General features: G+C 39.0%; 1 protein-coding gene across 2 annotated transcripts in view; it reads right to left on the minus strand.

Annotated features, from left to right (window-relative positions):
• Positions 1–17,836, minus strand: part of Rich (Guanine nucleotide exchange factor subunit Rich) — a 579,939-nt gene that overhangs the window by 222,415 nt on the left and 339,688 nt on the right. For both annotated transcript variants that reach the window (XM_090378010.1, XM_090378009.1), the window contains exon 21: positions 17,577–17,680. In XM_090378010.1, the coding sequence (XP_090234136.1) occupies positions 17,577–17,680 (104 nt within the window). The remainder of the gene's footprint in view (positions 1–17,576; positions 17,681–17,836) is intronic.

A 17,836-nucleotide genomic window follows, 5' to 3' on the forward strand; every position in this document is an offset into this window, starting at 1 on the left:
GCATTATAAGGAATGCAGGATAAATTGTCGCTGAGGAAGTGGTTTTCAACCTTTTGGGTTGCGACATGTTATGGTCAATGTCTATCTCTGGCCGAGAGCTTGTCGGCTCTAGAGGCAGAAACGTATTTTGGTCCATGCTTGCTCCTTTTGGCCCTTGGCAGATTAGCTTTTCTGCCAAGATTTCCGGCCCCGCCACGGGGAGGCAGGAGCAGTGCCCGGTGTGACCAAGCGTAAAGTAGTAAGTGTTAGTACAAGAAATATGAAAAATAAAGAAAGGTAACTTTTCTTTCTTGCTCTGTACAAGTACTTTTGTAACAGTAGCTGATTTTAAATAAATAAATTTGTAAGGGCAGAAACTTAATATAACTCAAATCGCTTTTGGATAATCACACTTTATGCATAGAGAAAACGCTCGATCACAATTGCTTGGCACCCGGGGCCAGACATAAGGAGGTGATTATGCCATTGTATAAGGCAATGATCAGGCTACATGTTAGGAAAAATGTAGAGTTGCTGGTAGGTACAGTGAAGGTCAATGAATTTTGTGAGGAAAACAAAGGAATGCTCTTACCAAGAAAAGCTATAGTTCTTCAAATTGCGGCATCTGGAGACCAACACTTGCGAGGTGATCTGATTGAGGTGCTTAAGGCTTTGGATGGAAGCAAGCTGATGTGACTCTTCCTCTTGCTCAGACTATGCATATTTGAGGGGAAATTCAAACTGAAGAAGGATGGTTGCAGAGCAACCATCAGATATTTGCAGATATTTACCTTCAGCCAACACATGATTGATTGCTAGAACAAGCTTCCATCCATTTTTGTGAAAGTGGATAGTTTGAATAAATTCAAGGAAGAACTAGACAAACTATCGGAGGAGATGGATAGGTGAAATGTAAATTTAAAAAAAAAATTTTTTTTTTTTGGCTGATGCTGTATAAGGCTTTCTTGCATCTCTTTCTATTACAGTAGAGGAGAGGTTCCCAAACTTTCTCGGTTCGTGGCACCCTAAGTGTCCCAGTAATTTTTTCACAGCACCCTTAGGTCAAAAGAAATACCTAATACAGTGGTTTTCAACCTTTTAATATATACCTATAGAATAATTTTATTCTTTATATAGAGGTACTAAATAAAGATCAATTATAGACCACCACAAAATTAAAAAGATATGGTACAATGGATACCGTACACCTTTTTATAATGAAATAAATATACAAATTTTAAAAAAATAATAATAATAATAAAAATAATAATAATAATAATGACTTTAAGTAACTTAAACCCAAATTACATGGCACCCCGGTTGAAAACCGCTGCAGTTGAGAGGCGATAATCCTAACTAATTGGGACTGGGGGTAGTTCAGATTTTCGAACTTATCAAAAATACTCTTCTGGAGATGTAAAAAAAAAAAAAAAAAAAAAAAATTAGTAAATTTAGAAATAAAAACACTAAGTTGTACTTAAGTTTTTTTTATTCTTAGGTAACAAAACAAATGGAAGTTTCTGCCACAATAACATATGTATAGGCCTTTAACAAAAATAATTACTTATTTTTTCTGCACCATTCTCGAACATCATTTCTTTGCTACCAGATCTCTCAATGTTTTCAGCAAGAGTAGTTGGGTAGGATAGCATTCAGTTTGTTGATTATTTGTCGATTTTCAAGTATCATTTAATTTTGTTAATTGGTAAGGTAATAAAAGTGGAAATTTGTGCTTTATATCTTCATTTTTATAGTGTGTAGTAATATTCCTCCGGTTTCACTTATTAGAATTTCTGTTGTTGTTGTTGTTGTTTGGTTTAACGACACAAGGGCTACTAAGGCCAAATTGTGTCTCTTCATCGTTAATTGACAAAAAGCATATTGTTAGAGAGATTACATTATATGCTTCTGTACAAACCAATATGTTTTATATATAATAAAAGTTCTTCAATATTTGCTTCATTTCCTAAGATGCGAGATAAATCAGGTGATATATTCAATTTAGAGAGAGACTGAAAAGTATTTGACCGGATGGTTGAATGTAAGGGACAATCAACCAGGAAATGACGGACTGTAAGCTGCGTCTGACAGGATGGGCACTGTGGTGGGCTTTCACCCAATAAGAGAAAGAGATGAGTATGGTGAGTGCGTCCAATTCTGAGTCTTGCCAGTACGACTTCCTCTCGTCTGTTTCTTCGGAAGCCAGACAGCCACAGCTTTGGATCTTCTTTTATCTGGTAAAGTTTATTGTTAGGGTCACTTTTCCAGGTCTGTGACCATTTATTGTAGCAGGCTTTGCGTATGACAGCCTTAAAATCAGAGAAAGGAACCTGAGGATGTTGTGAGAGAGCGGGCTGAGGATGTTTAGCGGCAAAGTCGGCACTTTCATTTCCCGGAATGCCTGAATGGCCAGGGATCCAGCAGAAACTGATTGACTGATTGGACACACTGCAAGCGAATAGATGGGAATGAATCTGTTTCAATGTAGGGTGAGAAATGGAGGAATTCTTCCTTATGGCAGAGACAGCACTAAGAGAATCTGTGTAAATTATGGTAGATGAGATGGAAAGCTCAATTATCTTACTAAGCGCTAACTTAATGGCATATAATTCAGATGTGAAGACACTGCAAGCAAGCGGTAGTGTGGCTGAAATTGTACATAAAGGAAAAACTGCCGCAGCACCTACCATACTCTCAGTTTTTGAACCATCCGTATAGATTTTACAGGCATGGTTGTTCATATCATGAGCTGAATGTAACTGTCTGATATTGCAGAAGGTATATTTTTCCCCCACTGGAGGAAGTATGTATCTTGAGAGACAGACACGTATGTCCAAGGAGCAACAGGTATAGTTGTGTCTTGGAAGATTTCATTTAAATCGACATTCCAAGTCTGAACAAGCTCTTTGATCCTGAGAGAGGCGGGTCTATTTTCATTTGGCTTGCTCTCATAGAAGACATCCCAACGAGTGTTATAGAGATACTCCCAACTTGGGTGCGATGGTAGACTCTGGATCTTAGCAGCGCAGTGAAGCAGTAGTGTTTTTCTACGCAGGTGTAATGGAGGATCATGCGCTTCAATATATAGACTTTGGATCGGAGAAGTCCTGAAAGCTCCCAGAGCAGTCCTCAGAGCACTGTGATGGATCGTATTTAGCCGTTTTAAAGTAGTGCTCCTGGCAGAGTCATACACTGGACAACCATAATCTAGCCGTGAACGGATTAAACTTCTGTAAAGATGCAGCAAAGTACACCGATCAGCTCCCCATGACATAGATGATACCGAACGAAGTATATTCAAATGCTTTAAACAAGTAGTTCACAAATAAGTGATGTGAGCTTGGAAATTTAGTTTGCAGTCTAATAGTAGTCCAAGAAATTTAACGGTATTAACGAGAGGGATTGGAGTATTGTTTATCTGTAATTCAGGTTCAGGATGGAGAGCTCGCTTCTTGCAAAAGTGAGTGACAGTGCATTTCTTTTCTGACAGTCTGTAACCGTTCTGTGAAGTCCAGGATTCTATTTTGGTTATGGCAAGTTGTAGCTGCCGTTCAATGGTATTCATACTTTGAGATTGACAAGAAATGGTAAGATCATCTGCATACATATAAGTTTGAACAGTTTTTGGGATATCTCGTGTCATGCTGCTAACTTGGATTGAAAACAGTGTTGGACTGAGTATTGATCCCTGCGGGACTCCCTCTTCCTGGATGTGAGATGTAGAGAGGACGTTTTTGTATCGGACTTGAAAAGAGTGCAGTTGCAGGAAATTCTGAATTATTTCTGGCAAATGACCTCTAAGCCCCAGATGGTAAAGGTCCATAATACCATGCCGCCATGTAGTGTCAAATGCCTTTTCAAGATCTAAATTGACCATGACCAGATGTTGTTTCATGATAAAGGCATTTCGGATATGAGACTCGGCTTTAATGAGCACATCTAGGGTTGATCTATTTTTTCGAAAGCCATACTGGTGATCTGGAAGGAGATTCTCTGACTCCAGGATGTAAGTGAGTCTAGTGTGAACCATTCTTTCGAAAATTTTTCCCATGCAGCTCGTAAGAGATATTGGCCTGTAGTTTTCAACACAGGAAGGATTTTTTCCTGGTTTTGGTAAGGCGATAATGAACGAATGGCGCCATGAAGACGGATAGGCATTTTCAGAGTAGATCCGATTGTAGAAAATTAATAGGGTTCTCAAGTCTTCTCCAAGTAAATGCTTTAACATAATATAATAAACTCCATCTGGACCCGCAGCACTATTGGAAGATCTGTTTAATGATTCTTGAAGTTCTATTAACGTAAACGGTTGGTTGTACGGGAATGAACGGCGCGTGGAGAAGTTAATTTTATACCGTTCTGCACCTGCTTTGATTTTCTGGAAGGTGGAGGCATAGGTGGCAGAAGCTGATATTTTTGCAAATGATTCTGCAAATGCATTTGCAACTTCTTCGGGAGTAGAAATGTCTTTCCCTTTCCAATGAAGTATCGGAGAGGGCAGCCGAGCAAATTTGCCATTTAGTGCCTGTATTCTTTTCCAGATGACTTGTGGGTCCGTGTCTTTGGTAATGGTGGAGGCAAAAGCAATCCATGAATCCCGTTTCGCTTTCCGCCTAACTTGTCTAGCTTTTGCTTTTAGTCTTTTAAAAGCAATTAGGTTACTAGTGGTGGGATACTTGCGGAAATGATTCCAGGCGCGGTTTTTTTCCTGTTTGGCAATTAAACAATCTGTATTCCACCAGTGATTTCTGTGTTTTCGATATGGTGTGGATTTTGGAATGGAGGCCTTAGCTGCAGTCATAATTTGATTGGTTATGTAAGTGTTGACATCATCAATATGTTGACTTTGAACATAAAATCTGTCTAAGTGTATCTGGGCAGAATAGCCATCCCAGTTTGCTTTTTTAAACTGCCAAGTGGATCGTTGGTCAGGATTTGAAGTTACCCCCATTTGTAGCGAGCAAATAATTGGAAAGTGATCACTGTTGAAGGGATCGGTTAATACCGACCATGTCATGATTGGAAATATGGATGGCGAACAAATTGACAAGTCTATTGCGGAAGCAGATCCGGTTGCTAAGTGGATGTAGGTAGGAGATCCAGAATTTAATAAATTAAGATCATTATTATGCATGAATTCCTCCATCAATTTGCCTCTTATATCCATTGTGGCTGATCCCCACATTGGATGGTGTCCATTAAAGTCACCAAAAAGACAAATTGGAGTTGGCAGTTGTGCAATTAGGTTGTCAAGTTCTGAAAGCAGAAGTAGTGCAGATGGCGGAATATAAATAGAAACAATGGTAAATGACATACCAGCTGCAAGGCGAGCTGCCACAGCTTCTAGGGTAGTTCTCAATTGAATCGGCTTGGATGGCATGTTAGCGTTAACAAGAATAGCAACTCCTCCACGTGCAGGTGATACCGAGTTCCTATCTCGTCTGTAAATGGTATAACCTGAAAATTTTGGCAAAACTTGGGGTGACAAGAATGTTTCCTGTAAGCATACACCTATGGGATTAAATTGAGCTATTAAATCTCTTACGTCATCAGAATGAGTGCTTAGTCCTCTGCAATTCCATTGTATGATATTGTTCATTATTTAGGTTTACCTGAGGGTGATTCATCTGACTGTTTTCTGTACGTGGGACATTTTTTCCGGTCCTTTTTTGAGAATGTGGGGCGTCCAGTATCCATGGTGTCCTCTGCATGGAGTTCTAGAATAGGTTCCTCATTGTCTAGCAGCTCATCTACATCCATGCTTTTGGAGGGAGATTCCATTTTTTTTGAGACTGATTCAGATTTTAATTGTTCTTTTCCAACTGGGACTAATGGGGTATGAGTAGGAATGCTGATTGGAGTGTTTGTGGCTTCGCTAGTTCTTTTTGGAGGATTATCTTTCTTTGAGGTTAAAAGCGTAGATTTGAGCCAGCTCGCTAGAGAGGTGTTAGGTGGAACTGATACATCTGTTTGAGCTGCGGTAGAAACGAAGTTCCGAGTGCGAGCTGCATAGGAACGACTACTAGGCAGGGTCGACATAACTTGTCTACGTGCCTCAGGAAACTTGACTTTATTTTCTATTTTGTACTTTTGAATTTTCTTTCCTGTAATCCATAGCTCACATGTTTTGGAAAAAGCTGGGTGGCTTTCTTTGCAATTTGGACAAACAGGGGTTTTGACAGAGCAATCCGCTTGAGTGTGATCTTTAGAACCGCAGATGGGACATATGGCCTCACCTCTACATGCCTGCTGCGAATGCCCGTATTTCTGGCATTCGAAGCAGCGAACGGGATTCGGGATAAATGGTCTTATACGACAATTCAAATAGCCAGCTTTAATTGAGGATGGTAAGTCTGGCGTACTGAATGTTAAAATGATGGATCTCGTTGGAGTGAGATTTCCACCTTTTTTAGTCATAATCCGTTTCACATTTGTAACTTTTTGACTACTTAGTTCTTGAAGTAGCTCTTCTTCGGAGACTGTAATTAGGTCCCACTCACTGATTACACCCTTTGATGAATTTAAGGTTCTGTGTGGAGTTATTGATACTGTGAGCCCACAAAATGATGTTGTGTTTAAGAGCAGCTCAGAATGTTTAGCGGTGGCAGTTTCAATGAGGAGATCTCTGGATTGTAGTCTTTTCACCATTTTTGGTGATCCAGTAATTGATTCCAAATATTTTTGAATCAAAAATGGTGACAATTTGCCTACAGGTTGGGAGGATAAGGAATGAATCACCAAGAAATTTGGTAATTCTTCACGGCATTCAGGTTCCCTTCTAAACCATTTGGGCTGATTGGTGTCACGGTCATTGTCAGGAATTTCTGACCTTGAGCTTGATGGCTCTAAAGGTGGATAATTACTCGTATCCATGTTAGCTCCTTTTGGCCCTGGGGGTATATTTTTACCACCCAGATTACCGGCCCCGCCACGGGGAGGCAGGAGCAGTGCCACTTGTGGCCAAGCGTATAGGTTAGTACAATTAGTAAGACTAATTTAATTAAAGAAAAAGGTTCTTTCCTTCTTCTGGGCTCTCTTCTTAGTGCTTTTAAGAAAAAGTTTAATAATCAAGGGAGAAAACAAAAGAGAACCTAGTCGCTTAGAGAAAAACACTTTTCAATCGCACGAGAATCGCTTGGCTACGGAAACGCTTGGCACCCGGGGCCTAGAATTTCTGTTTAATAGAATCAAAATTTAATTTGCAAACGTGATCACAATAAGTGGCGCTTACTGTAATTATTTTATGACACCAGCAAAAAAAAAAAATGTCCCATTCGGATTATTGACATTTCAATTTTCGACGCTCTACAGTATTAATACTACTTGGTTACCAGAAATGAGGTCTTTTGAATGAATAAACATTCCTAATGCACCTGTCTTCAATAAGGAAAATTTATATCTTTGAATTAATATCAAAACGCCTTTATTTATATATAGATTTCTGAGTTGGGAAGCTATCGATTCATAATTGCTTAACAACTACCCAGAAACCAACAAAACAAATGCTGAAATTCTGATGTCAATCCATCTTTTCTTTCTCAGGTAATTCTTAAATAGCTGAGCTGGACTAACAGAATGTATGCTGAAAACCTGATATTGATCTAACTTTCTGCTTATTGAGTAATGTAAAAACATACTCAAATTTTTCACACACAAACATAGAGATTTTCCCAGAAACAATCTGTTAAATTCCATTCCATATAATTTTGTTTACCAATTAAAAAAAAAAAAAAAATCAAATAACTATAAATCGCTATAAATATAACTATAAATCAGGGATAAAGATGGTAGTATATTTGGATCTAAAAAAAAAATAAGTGTGCTTTAGCAAAATATTACAATGAAAGGAATGTTAAATATTAACCAAATTTAAAAGGAATTAAAGGAATAAATGACCAACAATGAAAGCTTGTTTAAGAAAATGAAAGTATATTTCAGAAGACACATGCACGACATAAACAGATACATATTCACAGAGGTGGGAACATGTTTGAACCTTCTGTTATGCAAGCTATTAACTTTCTGTATAATAAACATGAAATTAATAGTCTGTATATACTACTGTCTCTAATACATTAGAAGATGTAGCTTAGATGGAAGCATGTTAGGAATCTCTAATTAACAGACAATAACAGTAAAATCATTATGGTTTCTCTTATTCATTAAATGCTGAACCATATATGCATGCACAACGAACCTAAGGGAATTTAATGAAAAATAACAATAAAGGTTTGCCATTGTTGTGGTTTTTATGTTGACTATTTCTTTCAATAAGTTATTGCATCAGCTTTATTGCACACTGAGTGATTACTGAATTATTACCACCTACTTAATATCATGTTGGGCTACCATTCACCCGAACAACAACCGCTATTCACCCAGGCATTGATTTCACTAGATATCGTCTGAAGACATCCATAGGGATCTGCAGGCATTCTGTTGACAGGGCTTTCTACAGTTGGAACAGATGATGGTTGCATGTCCAAATGCCTCACTTCCCATTCCAAAACATCTCAGAGGTGTTCAATCGGATTGAGATAAGGTGAATTTGGAGGCCAGTCAAAGATGGGCAACCTTTACTGTGTTCCTCGGGCCACTGCATAGTGACGGCCTGATGACACAGTGCATTATCATCTTGGAAGATCCCTTTTCTGTCTAAAAATCAAAGAATCAAATCAGAATGACCTTCCAGGTATCTGGTTTCCAGATACTGCAAATTGCAGAACTGAAGCCTTTCTTGGTAAGAGCACTCCCTGTGTTCCACCATTAATCTCATTGCCCTTCTCTGCACCCGTTCCAGCAGCTCTACATTGTTTCTAAAATGAGGCCTCCAGACCTGTTCGCAGAACTCAAGATGTAGCTTGACCAATGCCTTATATAATGGGTAATCACTTTATCCCCGCTAACAAAATTGACAAAACTACACGAGCTGTCCTGCAGGCACTGCTCAGAGAACTTCATATCTGACTACACAATTAACCCAAGGCCTTTTTCATTTCATACCACACAGTTGATGTTACTCTGGGGTTACTACTACCCATATGCAGTAGTTTGCATTTGTCAATGTTAAATTTCAGTTGCCTTTTCTCGACCATTCTGCCTAACTTTTCTAGATCCTGGTGCAGTAGGATACCGTCATTACAGTCCTTAACCACCCTGCCAACATTTGTGTCATCTACGAACTAAGACAATAAGCCTGATATACACTCATCAATATCATTAATAAAAACGGAAAACAACAATGGGCCTAGTACCAAACCCTGTGGGATTTCACTAATACCATTAGTCCACAAAGGGCAGTGTCCATTGATAACTGCTCGCTGTCTTCTCCCACACAACCATTCCTTTATCTATAGCAGTATCTTAGCACTGATCAAATTTGTACAGCAGTCTATTATATGCAACAGTATCACAAGATTTCTGAAATGCAAGTACAGTGGTACCTCGGTATATGTCTGATTTGGAATAAGTCAAACTCGATATACGTCCTGTTTGGACGCGAAAAATTTTGTTTAGTATACGACATTTGTTTGGAATATGACTCGCGTGCTTCAAAATGAGTCGCGACACTGCACGCTACCCTTGTTTACCTCTCTCAAGACAAAGCCACGACTCAGATGCCAGATCTTACCCCCCTCTCCAAAACCTGAATAAAAGCCGACCAAGGATGGACGCTAACAAAATACGCACGCCCATCCTCACTTGGCCTTCCGAATAAAACCGACGCACATATGCGTGCACACGTCCTCGATAGACTGAATTCAGTTTTTGGAGAGGGGGGTAAGATTTGGCATCTCTGCCATGACTGCCCACGAGTGTCAGCACGACAGTTTCTGCCATTCAGTGAACAGCCTGTGCTATAACTCTCTGTGAATTTTCATGTAATTTTGTGTTTTTTTCGCGTAAATGTTTTGTAAATTCATTAACCATAAGTTCTAAGAAAGTTAATGAGAAGAGCCAAGTAATGAAGAAAATGGGGCAGGATCACCACGGAGGTGAAAAAAGAGATTGTTGATAAGTATGAAGGTGGCATGCGTATCCGGGACTTGGCTACTGCTTACTGTATGCCGAGAATGACAGTACCTAAGATTGTGAAAAACAAAGATGTTATTAAATCTGCTAGCGTTGCGAAGGGGGGTGAAATCGATTACCAAACAAAGATCAGGGACATTGTATAATATGCCAATAACAATAGAATTTTTTTTCATGGGAAAATTCGTTTGGTATAAGTCCAAGGATCTGGAATGGATTAAGGAAGTATACCGAGGTACCACTGTATATGATAACAAAACTATTTTCTGCATCTTGTTCCTTTGTCACTTTCACAGTATCCATTCAAATTAGTCAGACAAGATCTCACCTTAAAAAAACCCATGCTGTGACTGAGGTATAACTGGAGTCCTGTCTAGATGGTCCTGCATTACTTCTTCATCCGGTGATTCCATTATTTTCCCTGGAACAGAATTGTAGCTAACAGGTCTGTAATTACTCACATCGCCCTTCAATCCCCTCCTTTGTCAACTGGGGATACATTCACGTATAATTAGGCATAAGATTTTGCTTACTTCCTTTGCTGCCTCTCTTAATATAACTGGATAGATCCCATTCACCACAGGTACCTTACTGTGTTCAAATTGAACAATTTCTCTTCCACTTTCCTCTCAGTTATCAAAAAATCATTATAGCTCCCTGTTAGAGTTTGATTAACTTCTGGTATCCCCCACCCTAAAGAATTTCTTTTATATGAACGTTGCTGACAGGCTGAATACTTATTCAACCTGTCAGCAACCTGAGCAGGATCATCAACAGTGGAACCATCAATATCAATTGGATCAATTTGATTAATTTCCTTCCTTTTAGTGTTTTCTAATCATAAGTAAAGAAGACTGCTGTTTTTCTTTACATCTTTTGCCAAATATTTCTCATAATCTGTCTTAGCTTGCCTAACCTTCCTTGTGATTTGATTACAGACTAGTTTATATCTACAATAGGCTTCTGTGTCAACTTATAATTTATATGCATTTCTCACATTTTTCTTCTGTGTCACGAGTCTGTGTCCACTTAGGCCTAAAACTGAACAGTACTTCTTAATGGGTACAAAAAGCTCTGTGATTCCCTAATGTTTCCCATTTTGAATTTGCTGATGGTAACATCATCAGTTGGTCCCACTGTACAGTGTTTAAAACTGTCTGAGACCACTTTAGTCACTTTTAGGAAATCAAAAACCTTTTCTTTTACCCTCAATAGTAGTTACATCTTTAAAAAAATCCCACATCAATACACTATGATCACTGTGATCTAGTGTTTCTTTAATCTGCAGATTCTTAATGCATAAATAATCACAGTTGATAATCAGATCAAAGATATTACTCTCTCTCTCTGTCTTGCTGCTTTCTCTAACATGCTTCTGTAGAAAACAGTCATCCAATAAATCCACAGAAGTCTTGCTAGTATGTGAGTAACCAACCCATAAGTTTCAATCACAATCTGGAAAGTTAAAATACCAAATTATAAGGCATTCTGATTTATCAGCCCACTGTTATTTCTCTGTACATTTGTTCATTGTACTAATCAATCATTAGGCCTATAATAGACTCCTACACTCACTTTTTCCCCCCATTGCTTATGTCACACCAAACAAACTCAACATTGCACTGGCCACCCAAGTCAGCTAGATGCACTGCCTTAGATTTTTATGTGCTTCTGAACTAAGAGCTTAACCCTTCTGCTCCTCCAATCCCGTCTATCCTGTCCGCACACATTGTACTTCCTTATTGACTAGTACTTGTGGGTTGGTCACTCACACACTAGCAAGACTTTTGTAGATTTACTGGATGATTGTTTTCTACAGCAGCATGTTCGAGTGGTAACTAGAGGAAGTAATACTCTTGATATAATTATCAGTAGTGATTCTTCATACATTAAAAATCTGCAGAAAAAGGAACCACTAGGTGGCAGTCATCACAGTGTGCTGATGTGAATTTACTCAGAGGTAACTATCATCAAGTGTAAAGGGAAGGGTTTTGCTTTCCTAAAGGTGACTACAGTGGTCTCAGAGGGTTTTTAAATTCTGTACAGTGGGACAAACTGATGATGTTACCATCAGCAAATTCTAAATGGGAAACATTAGGAATTAATCACAGAGCTTATTGTACCAATTAAGAAGTACTGTTTAAGTTTTAGGCCTAAATGGATATCAGATGGTAATGAGACTTGTGACACAGAAGAAAAATATGAGGGATGCATATAAATTATCAGGTGACACAGAAGCCTATGGCAGATATAAGCTGGTCTGTAACCAAGTCACAAAGGAGTTTAAGCAAGCAAAGACAGATTATGAGAAATCTTTGGCAAAGGATGCAAAGAAAAGCAGCAAAGAGTTCTTTACTTATGTAAACTCTAGAAGGAAGGGGATGGATGAATCAGATTGGTCCACTTGATATCGATGGTTAAACTACTGATGATCCTGCTCAGGTAGCTAACAAACTGCATCTACATTTACACGTGAGGAGTTAATCGGGAAGGGAAATGCCAGAGGTGTATTAAACTTCGATAGTGAGCTAAATGGTTTTTTAATAACTCAGAGCAAAGTGGAGGAGAAATTGTTGAAGATAAACATAAGAAAGGCACCTGGGGTAGATAGGATCTATCCAGTTATATTAAAGGAGGCAGCAAGGGAAGTAAGCAAACCCTTAGCCATAATTATGAGAGCTTCCTTGGACCCAAGGGAGGTACCCATTGAATGGAGATGTGCAAATCTGACCCCAATTCATAAAAGAGGATCAAAGGATGACAAGTAATTACAGACCTGTTACTTTAACTTCCTGTTCAGGGAAATTAATGGTGGCACTGGTTAAATAAGCACTGCAGGATCATCTAGACAAGACTTCAGATATAGTTCTGACACAGCACGTGTTCGTTTAGGGGAAATCTGACAAATTTGATTGGATACTATGATGTGGTTACAAAGGAACTGGATGCAAAGAATAATTTTGATATCATATTTGATACTTGGATCTTAGGAAGGTTTTTGATACTGTTGCCCATGGAAGACTGCTGCACAAATCAGAGCAGTGTGGCATTGGAGACAAATTGCTACTATGGATAAAGAGATGGTTGAGTGGGAGAAGACAGAGAGTAGTAATCAGTGGACACTGCTCTTTGTGGACTAATGTTATTAGTGGAGACTCCCAGGGTGCAACATTGTGTCTATTGTTGTTTTCTGTATTTATTAATGATATTGATGATAATATATCAGGCTTAATGTCTAAGTGTGGAGACGATATGAAGGTTGGCAGGGTTGTTAATGACAGTACGCTACTGCAACAGGATCTAGAAAAGTTGACCAGATGGGCTGAGAGACGGCAACTGAAGTATAACATTGACAAATGTAAAGTGCTACGTATGGGAAGCAGTAATCCCAGAGTAATGTGTCAACTCTGTGGTACCACACTGACAGTGGTAGAGAATGAAAAGGACCTGGAGGTAATTGTGCAGGCAGATATGAAGTTTTCTGAGCCGTGCAGACAGCCTGCAAGAGTAGCTCATGGTGTCTTGTCAATGACATACAGGATTTTTTTCTAGCAGGGAAAAGTAGGTGATTATCCCCTTGTATAAGACAAAGGTCAGGCCAAAACTTGAGCACTGTATACAGGTGTGGAGGCCTCATTTTAAGAAGGATGTAGAGCTGCTGGAAGGAGTATAGAAAAGGGTAACAAGATGAGTGAATGGAACAAAGGGTTGCTCTTACGAAGAAAGGCTTAAGTTTTGCAAATTATAATGTCTGGAGACTAGGCACCTACGAGATGATCTGACTGAAGTGTATCAGGCCTTGAATGGTTTGAGCATGCTCAATGCTGATAGAATTCTTCCTCTCTCCCAGATTAATCACCTGAGAGGATATAAATTCAAATTGAGGAAAGACAGTTGTAGAATAGATATGCGGAAATTTGCCTTTAGTCAGAGGATGGTTGATTGCTGGAACAAACTTCCATCTGTCATTGAAGTTGATAGCCTAAATAAATTCAAGGTAGAACTTGACAAACATTTGGAGCGAATGGTGAAATGGGAAGGGGTTTTTTTTTTTTTTTTTTTTTGGGCTGATGCTGTATAAGCTTGCTTTCTTGCATCATATGCCTCTACTAATGCTCATATTCAAATTTTGTATCCCTTATACCTGAGTGACATCATGTCTCTGATATTCCAAAAATGTGCATGTATTGACCAAGACTTCAAATTTATCAACTATGCTCCTAGCATTGATGTACTTGCAAGTATACATGTACCTGTTTTTACTCTTAGTTATCCTAACACAGCTCACCTATTTACCTATTTCATGATGATTCACAGCAGGCTCGAAATCCCCAGCACTTTGCTTTCCAGGTTGCTGCACGTTTCAATACAAACAGTCACGATTCACCTTAAACTCTATCTGCCGCTATTTTTAACCTATTAGTCCATGTATTCTCCCACCCAAGCTAGCAGTTTTCCAAAACACTAACACTGCCTCAATACAATCAGCAAATATTCTTACAACCTTTCTATTTAAGTGTATTCTGTCCCTGTAGAAGCAGTCTCTTCTGTTAACAAGCACAGCCCACACTGAAAAAAATTCTACCTCATGATCCTTGCACAATTTCTCCAGGCAAATTTATTGACAAGGCTTTCATCGTGTACTCCATCTTATCGTATCAGGACAGATTTGGAGACACTTTCAAATTTAACCCTAACCTGCGACTTTTTTTTAAAAAAAACATTGGGCTGAAATTATTAAGTAAGTCCACAGATCTGCTAGTCTTAATGTCATTAGTGCCAACATGTACAACAATATCACCTTTTGTGCCCTTAAAAGATGATACCTGCTCTGCAATATCAACATTTGCCTTGAGCAGACATACCCTGGTCCTATTCCACCTATCCTATTTTCAACAATATATTTCACGTTTCCTTGACAATAGTGTCACTGACAACACATTCTGTCTTGGGGTTGCCCCTGTGTTGCCTAATGCTCAAATGCAAGCTCTGGCATTGAGGTGGACAGCTGAGAGCTTCATTAGCCTCCCAACTGAAATTCTTTGAGGGCATCCACAGTTCTTCAAGCTCTCATAAAGGCACATAACAATGCTGAGTTGATGCTTAATAATATCCTTACACTATTTACATCAAACACACACCCCTTGGCATGTCTTGTCCCATTCCAGATAGATACACAAACTTCAAACAAGTAGTACATTCATGTCCTAAATAATTGCTGAATAGTGTGGTAAAGGAAGTAGTATGGTAGCAATTAAACTGTTTTAAATTTAATTTATACGTTTGGTAATGTGCCAGTTAAACACCTGTTTTTAAGTTTCTTCTGCAACTATTAAATGTAGCTTATTTCACTGCAGAACAACTCATCTGTATTTCAAAGACAATAGATTTAAAAGACAATAAAGGATAATTAAGTTTACTGAAATAAACTTTATATACAGGGTTTCCGGGCTAGAGGTATCCAAAAATACACACATATATCTCAACATCTATAAGGTGTATTAAAATATTTTTTTTTGTTATTATACAGAGTAACTCACCAAGTTTTTATGAAGGTTAGTAAAGTTCAATGTGGGCACCTTTTATAGCTTGACAGATATCAAAACAATACTCAAGCTCTTGCCAAGTGTTTTCCAGCATCTGATGCGTTATTAAAGCAACAGCTTCAATGATATGCTGTTTCAAATCATCCAAATCCTGAACTTTTCTCTGGTACATGCAGTCTTAAATAAAGCCCCATGCAAAAAAGTCCAATGGAGTCATACCCGGAGATCTACGCGGCCAGGCAGTTGGTCCTCCTCTTCCGATCCAACATCCAGGAAAAGTGTTGTTCAAAAACATGGTAACATCTTGATGGAAGTGTGGTGGAGCACCATCTTGCTGAAACCTGGGGGTTGTTGTTGTTGTTATTTGGTTTTTAGGAGCATTAGCAACTAAGGCCATATTGCTCCGGGATATGCGGTGGTCATTCCCTGAATGATCTTTCCGCATCCTCCGTATTTGGTGGTGACGGGCTCGAACCCCGGTCTAATCAAGAAGCGTGTGCTACGCACTGCTGCTCCTTCCCACCTGGCTACGGAGGCGCCAAACCTGGGGGAATTTGTGGAACAGCAAAGATCTGCAGCATGTCAAGGTAAGTGTGTCCCATTACTGTGGCTCTATGAAAAAAAAAACGGACCGATGATGCCATTTTTGTACACTCCTAACCAGACATTGACTTTTGGTGTGTCCCTTTCATTTTCAGTCATTTGGTGAGGATTCTCTGTACCCCAAATGCGGCAATTGTGTCTGTTAACTTTCCCACAAATGTGAAAAGTTGATTCATCACTGAATAACAACAGATCAAAATAATTGGGTTTGTCATCGATATGGCTGATCATCTCAGCAGCGAAATCAGCTCTTAAGCAGTGATCATCTGGCTTAAGGTGTTGAAGTTGAAGTTTGTACGCATGCAAACAGAGACATTTTTGAACAATGTTGTGAACCATTTGAACAAGGAATCTGCAGTTCATTACTAGTCAGTCTAGTTGACTTACGTCGGCTCTTAGAGAATGACTCATGTACCCAATCCACAGTCTCATCAGTCACACACTTTTTTGGGTGTTTCCCAGTTTGTGAAACCAAACTTCCCATCTCATTTAGAGTCTTATCCTACCAAAGAATGGATTTGGATGTGGGAGGCTCCACATTCCATTCCCTTCGTGCATGCCGCCGAACACACGTAACTGATTGAAATTCAGCTAACCAAAGCACACACTGCACCTTCTGATTTGGCGTCCGCACCTCGACCGAGGCAATAGCCATTCTTATGCCATTTTTGCGCGTGCATGACTACTGGTGACCTTGACATTTTTTTTTAAGGTCCTAGCCACTGAAATCTCAGGAAATTAAGTGGCAGGACCTGCCAGAGTAAATAACTATAATACTCATGTACCTGGTCTGCCTCCACAGGGTGGAGTGTGGGCAACGTTGGGTCCCAGCGGCCAAATGACCTGAGGAACAATGGTACATGACACTACACATATACAAGATCCTTACACTTTTAAAACTCTGACATTGACAGTGTTCTGTTTTACAACTACAATGTAGACTACGCAGAGATGGGGTAAACCCCTGGTGCCATTTGACACTAAACACACTACACTCTAGTGACCTTGACAGTGTGAAGAAACAAATCTTGGAGAGATTTTCTATCGACTGCACTTTTGTTTCAGAAAATATAATGAGTGGTTCTCGCATTATAAGCAGTTATTTTTGAATGCCTCTAGCCCAGACACCCTGTATTCATCTCATCTATGTCTTCCTTCAAAGACATGCACTCAACATATGAATTACAGTAGCTAACATTATGTACATATCATAGTCCCTATCAGAGGGTCACATTCAAAAATTGTTGATACATTAATTCAGCAAACAGGGATGTATGTGGGGTACATTCTTAGTGGAGGAAAAGATGGGGAACTAACTGAGAGAAGTTTCTTTATTCCCCCCCCCTTCAACCTCTGGAAAAGTCCCCCACCCAAAACCCCAATCAAATCTCAGTATATCTATTGTAAAGAACTTACCGTACGAGATATAACACAATACGGATGCCTGGTATAACTGTCAGCAGCATATAGTACAGTGTCATTTTCAGCTCCTAATATTACTGCATCTTCAAAAAGTATAGCTAAAAAGTTATTAGAAAATTATTAAATTTATTTAGATTGAACTTTAATTTAATTATAAAGCAAAAAATCTAATCATCTAATCATCTAAAAAGCAACAAATCAATTAAATTTACTATACCCATAATAATGAATATAGTAATCACTATATGGTGGGT

The sequence above is a fragment of the Mastigoproctus giganteus genome, chromosome 7, assembly GCF_048544385.1.
Source record: "Mastigoproctus giganteus isolate SK-2022 chromosome 7, ASM4854438v1, whole genome shotgun sequence".
NCBI lineage: Eukaryota > Metazoa > Arthropoda > Arachnida > Uropygi > Thelyphonidae > Mastigoproctus > Mastigoproctus giganteus.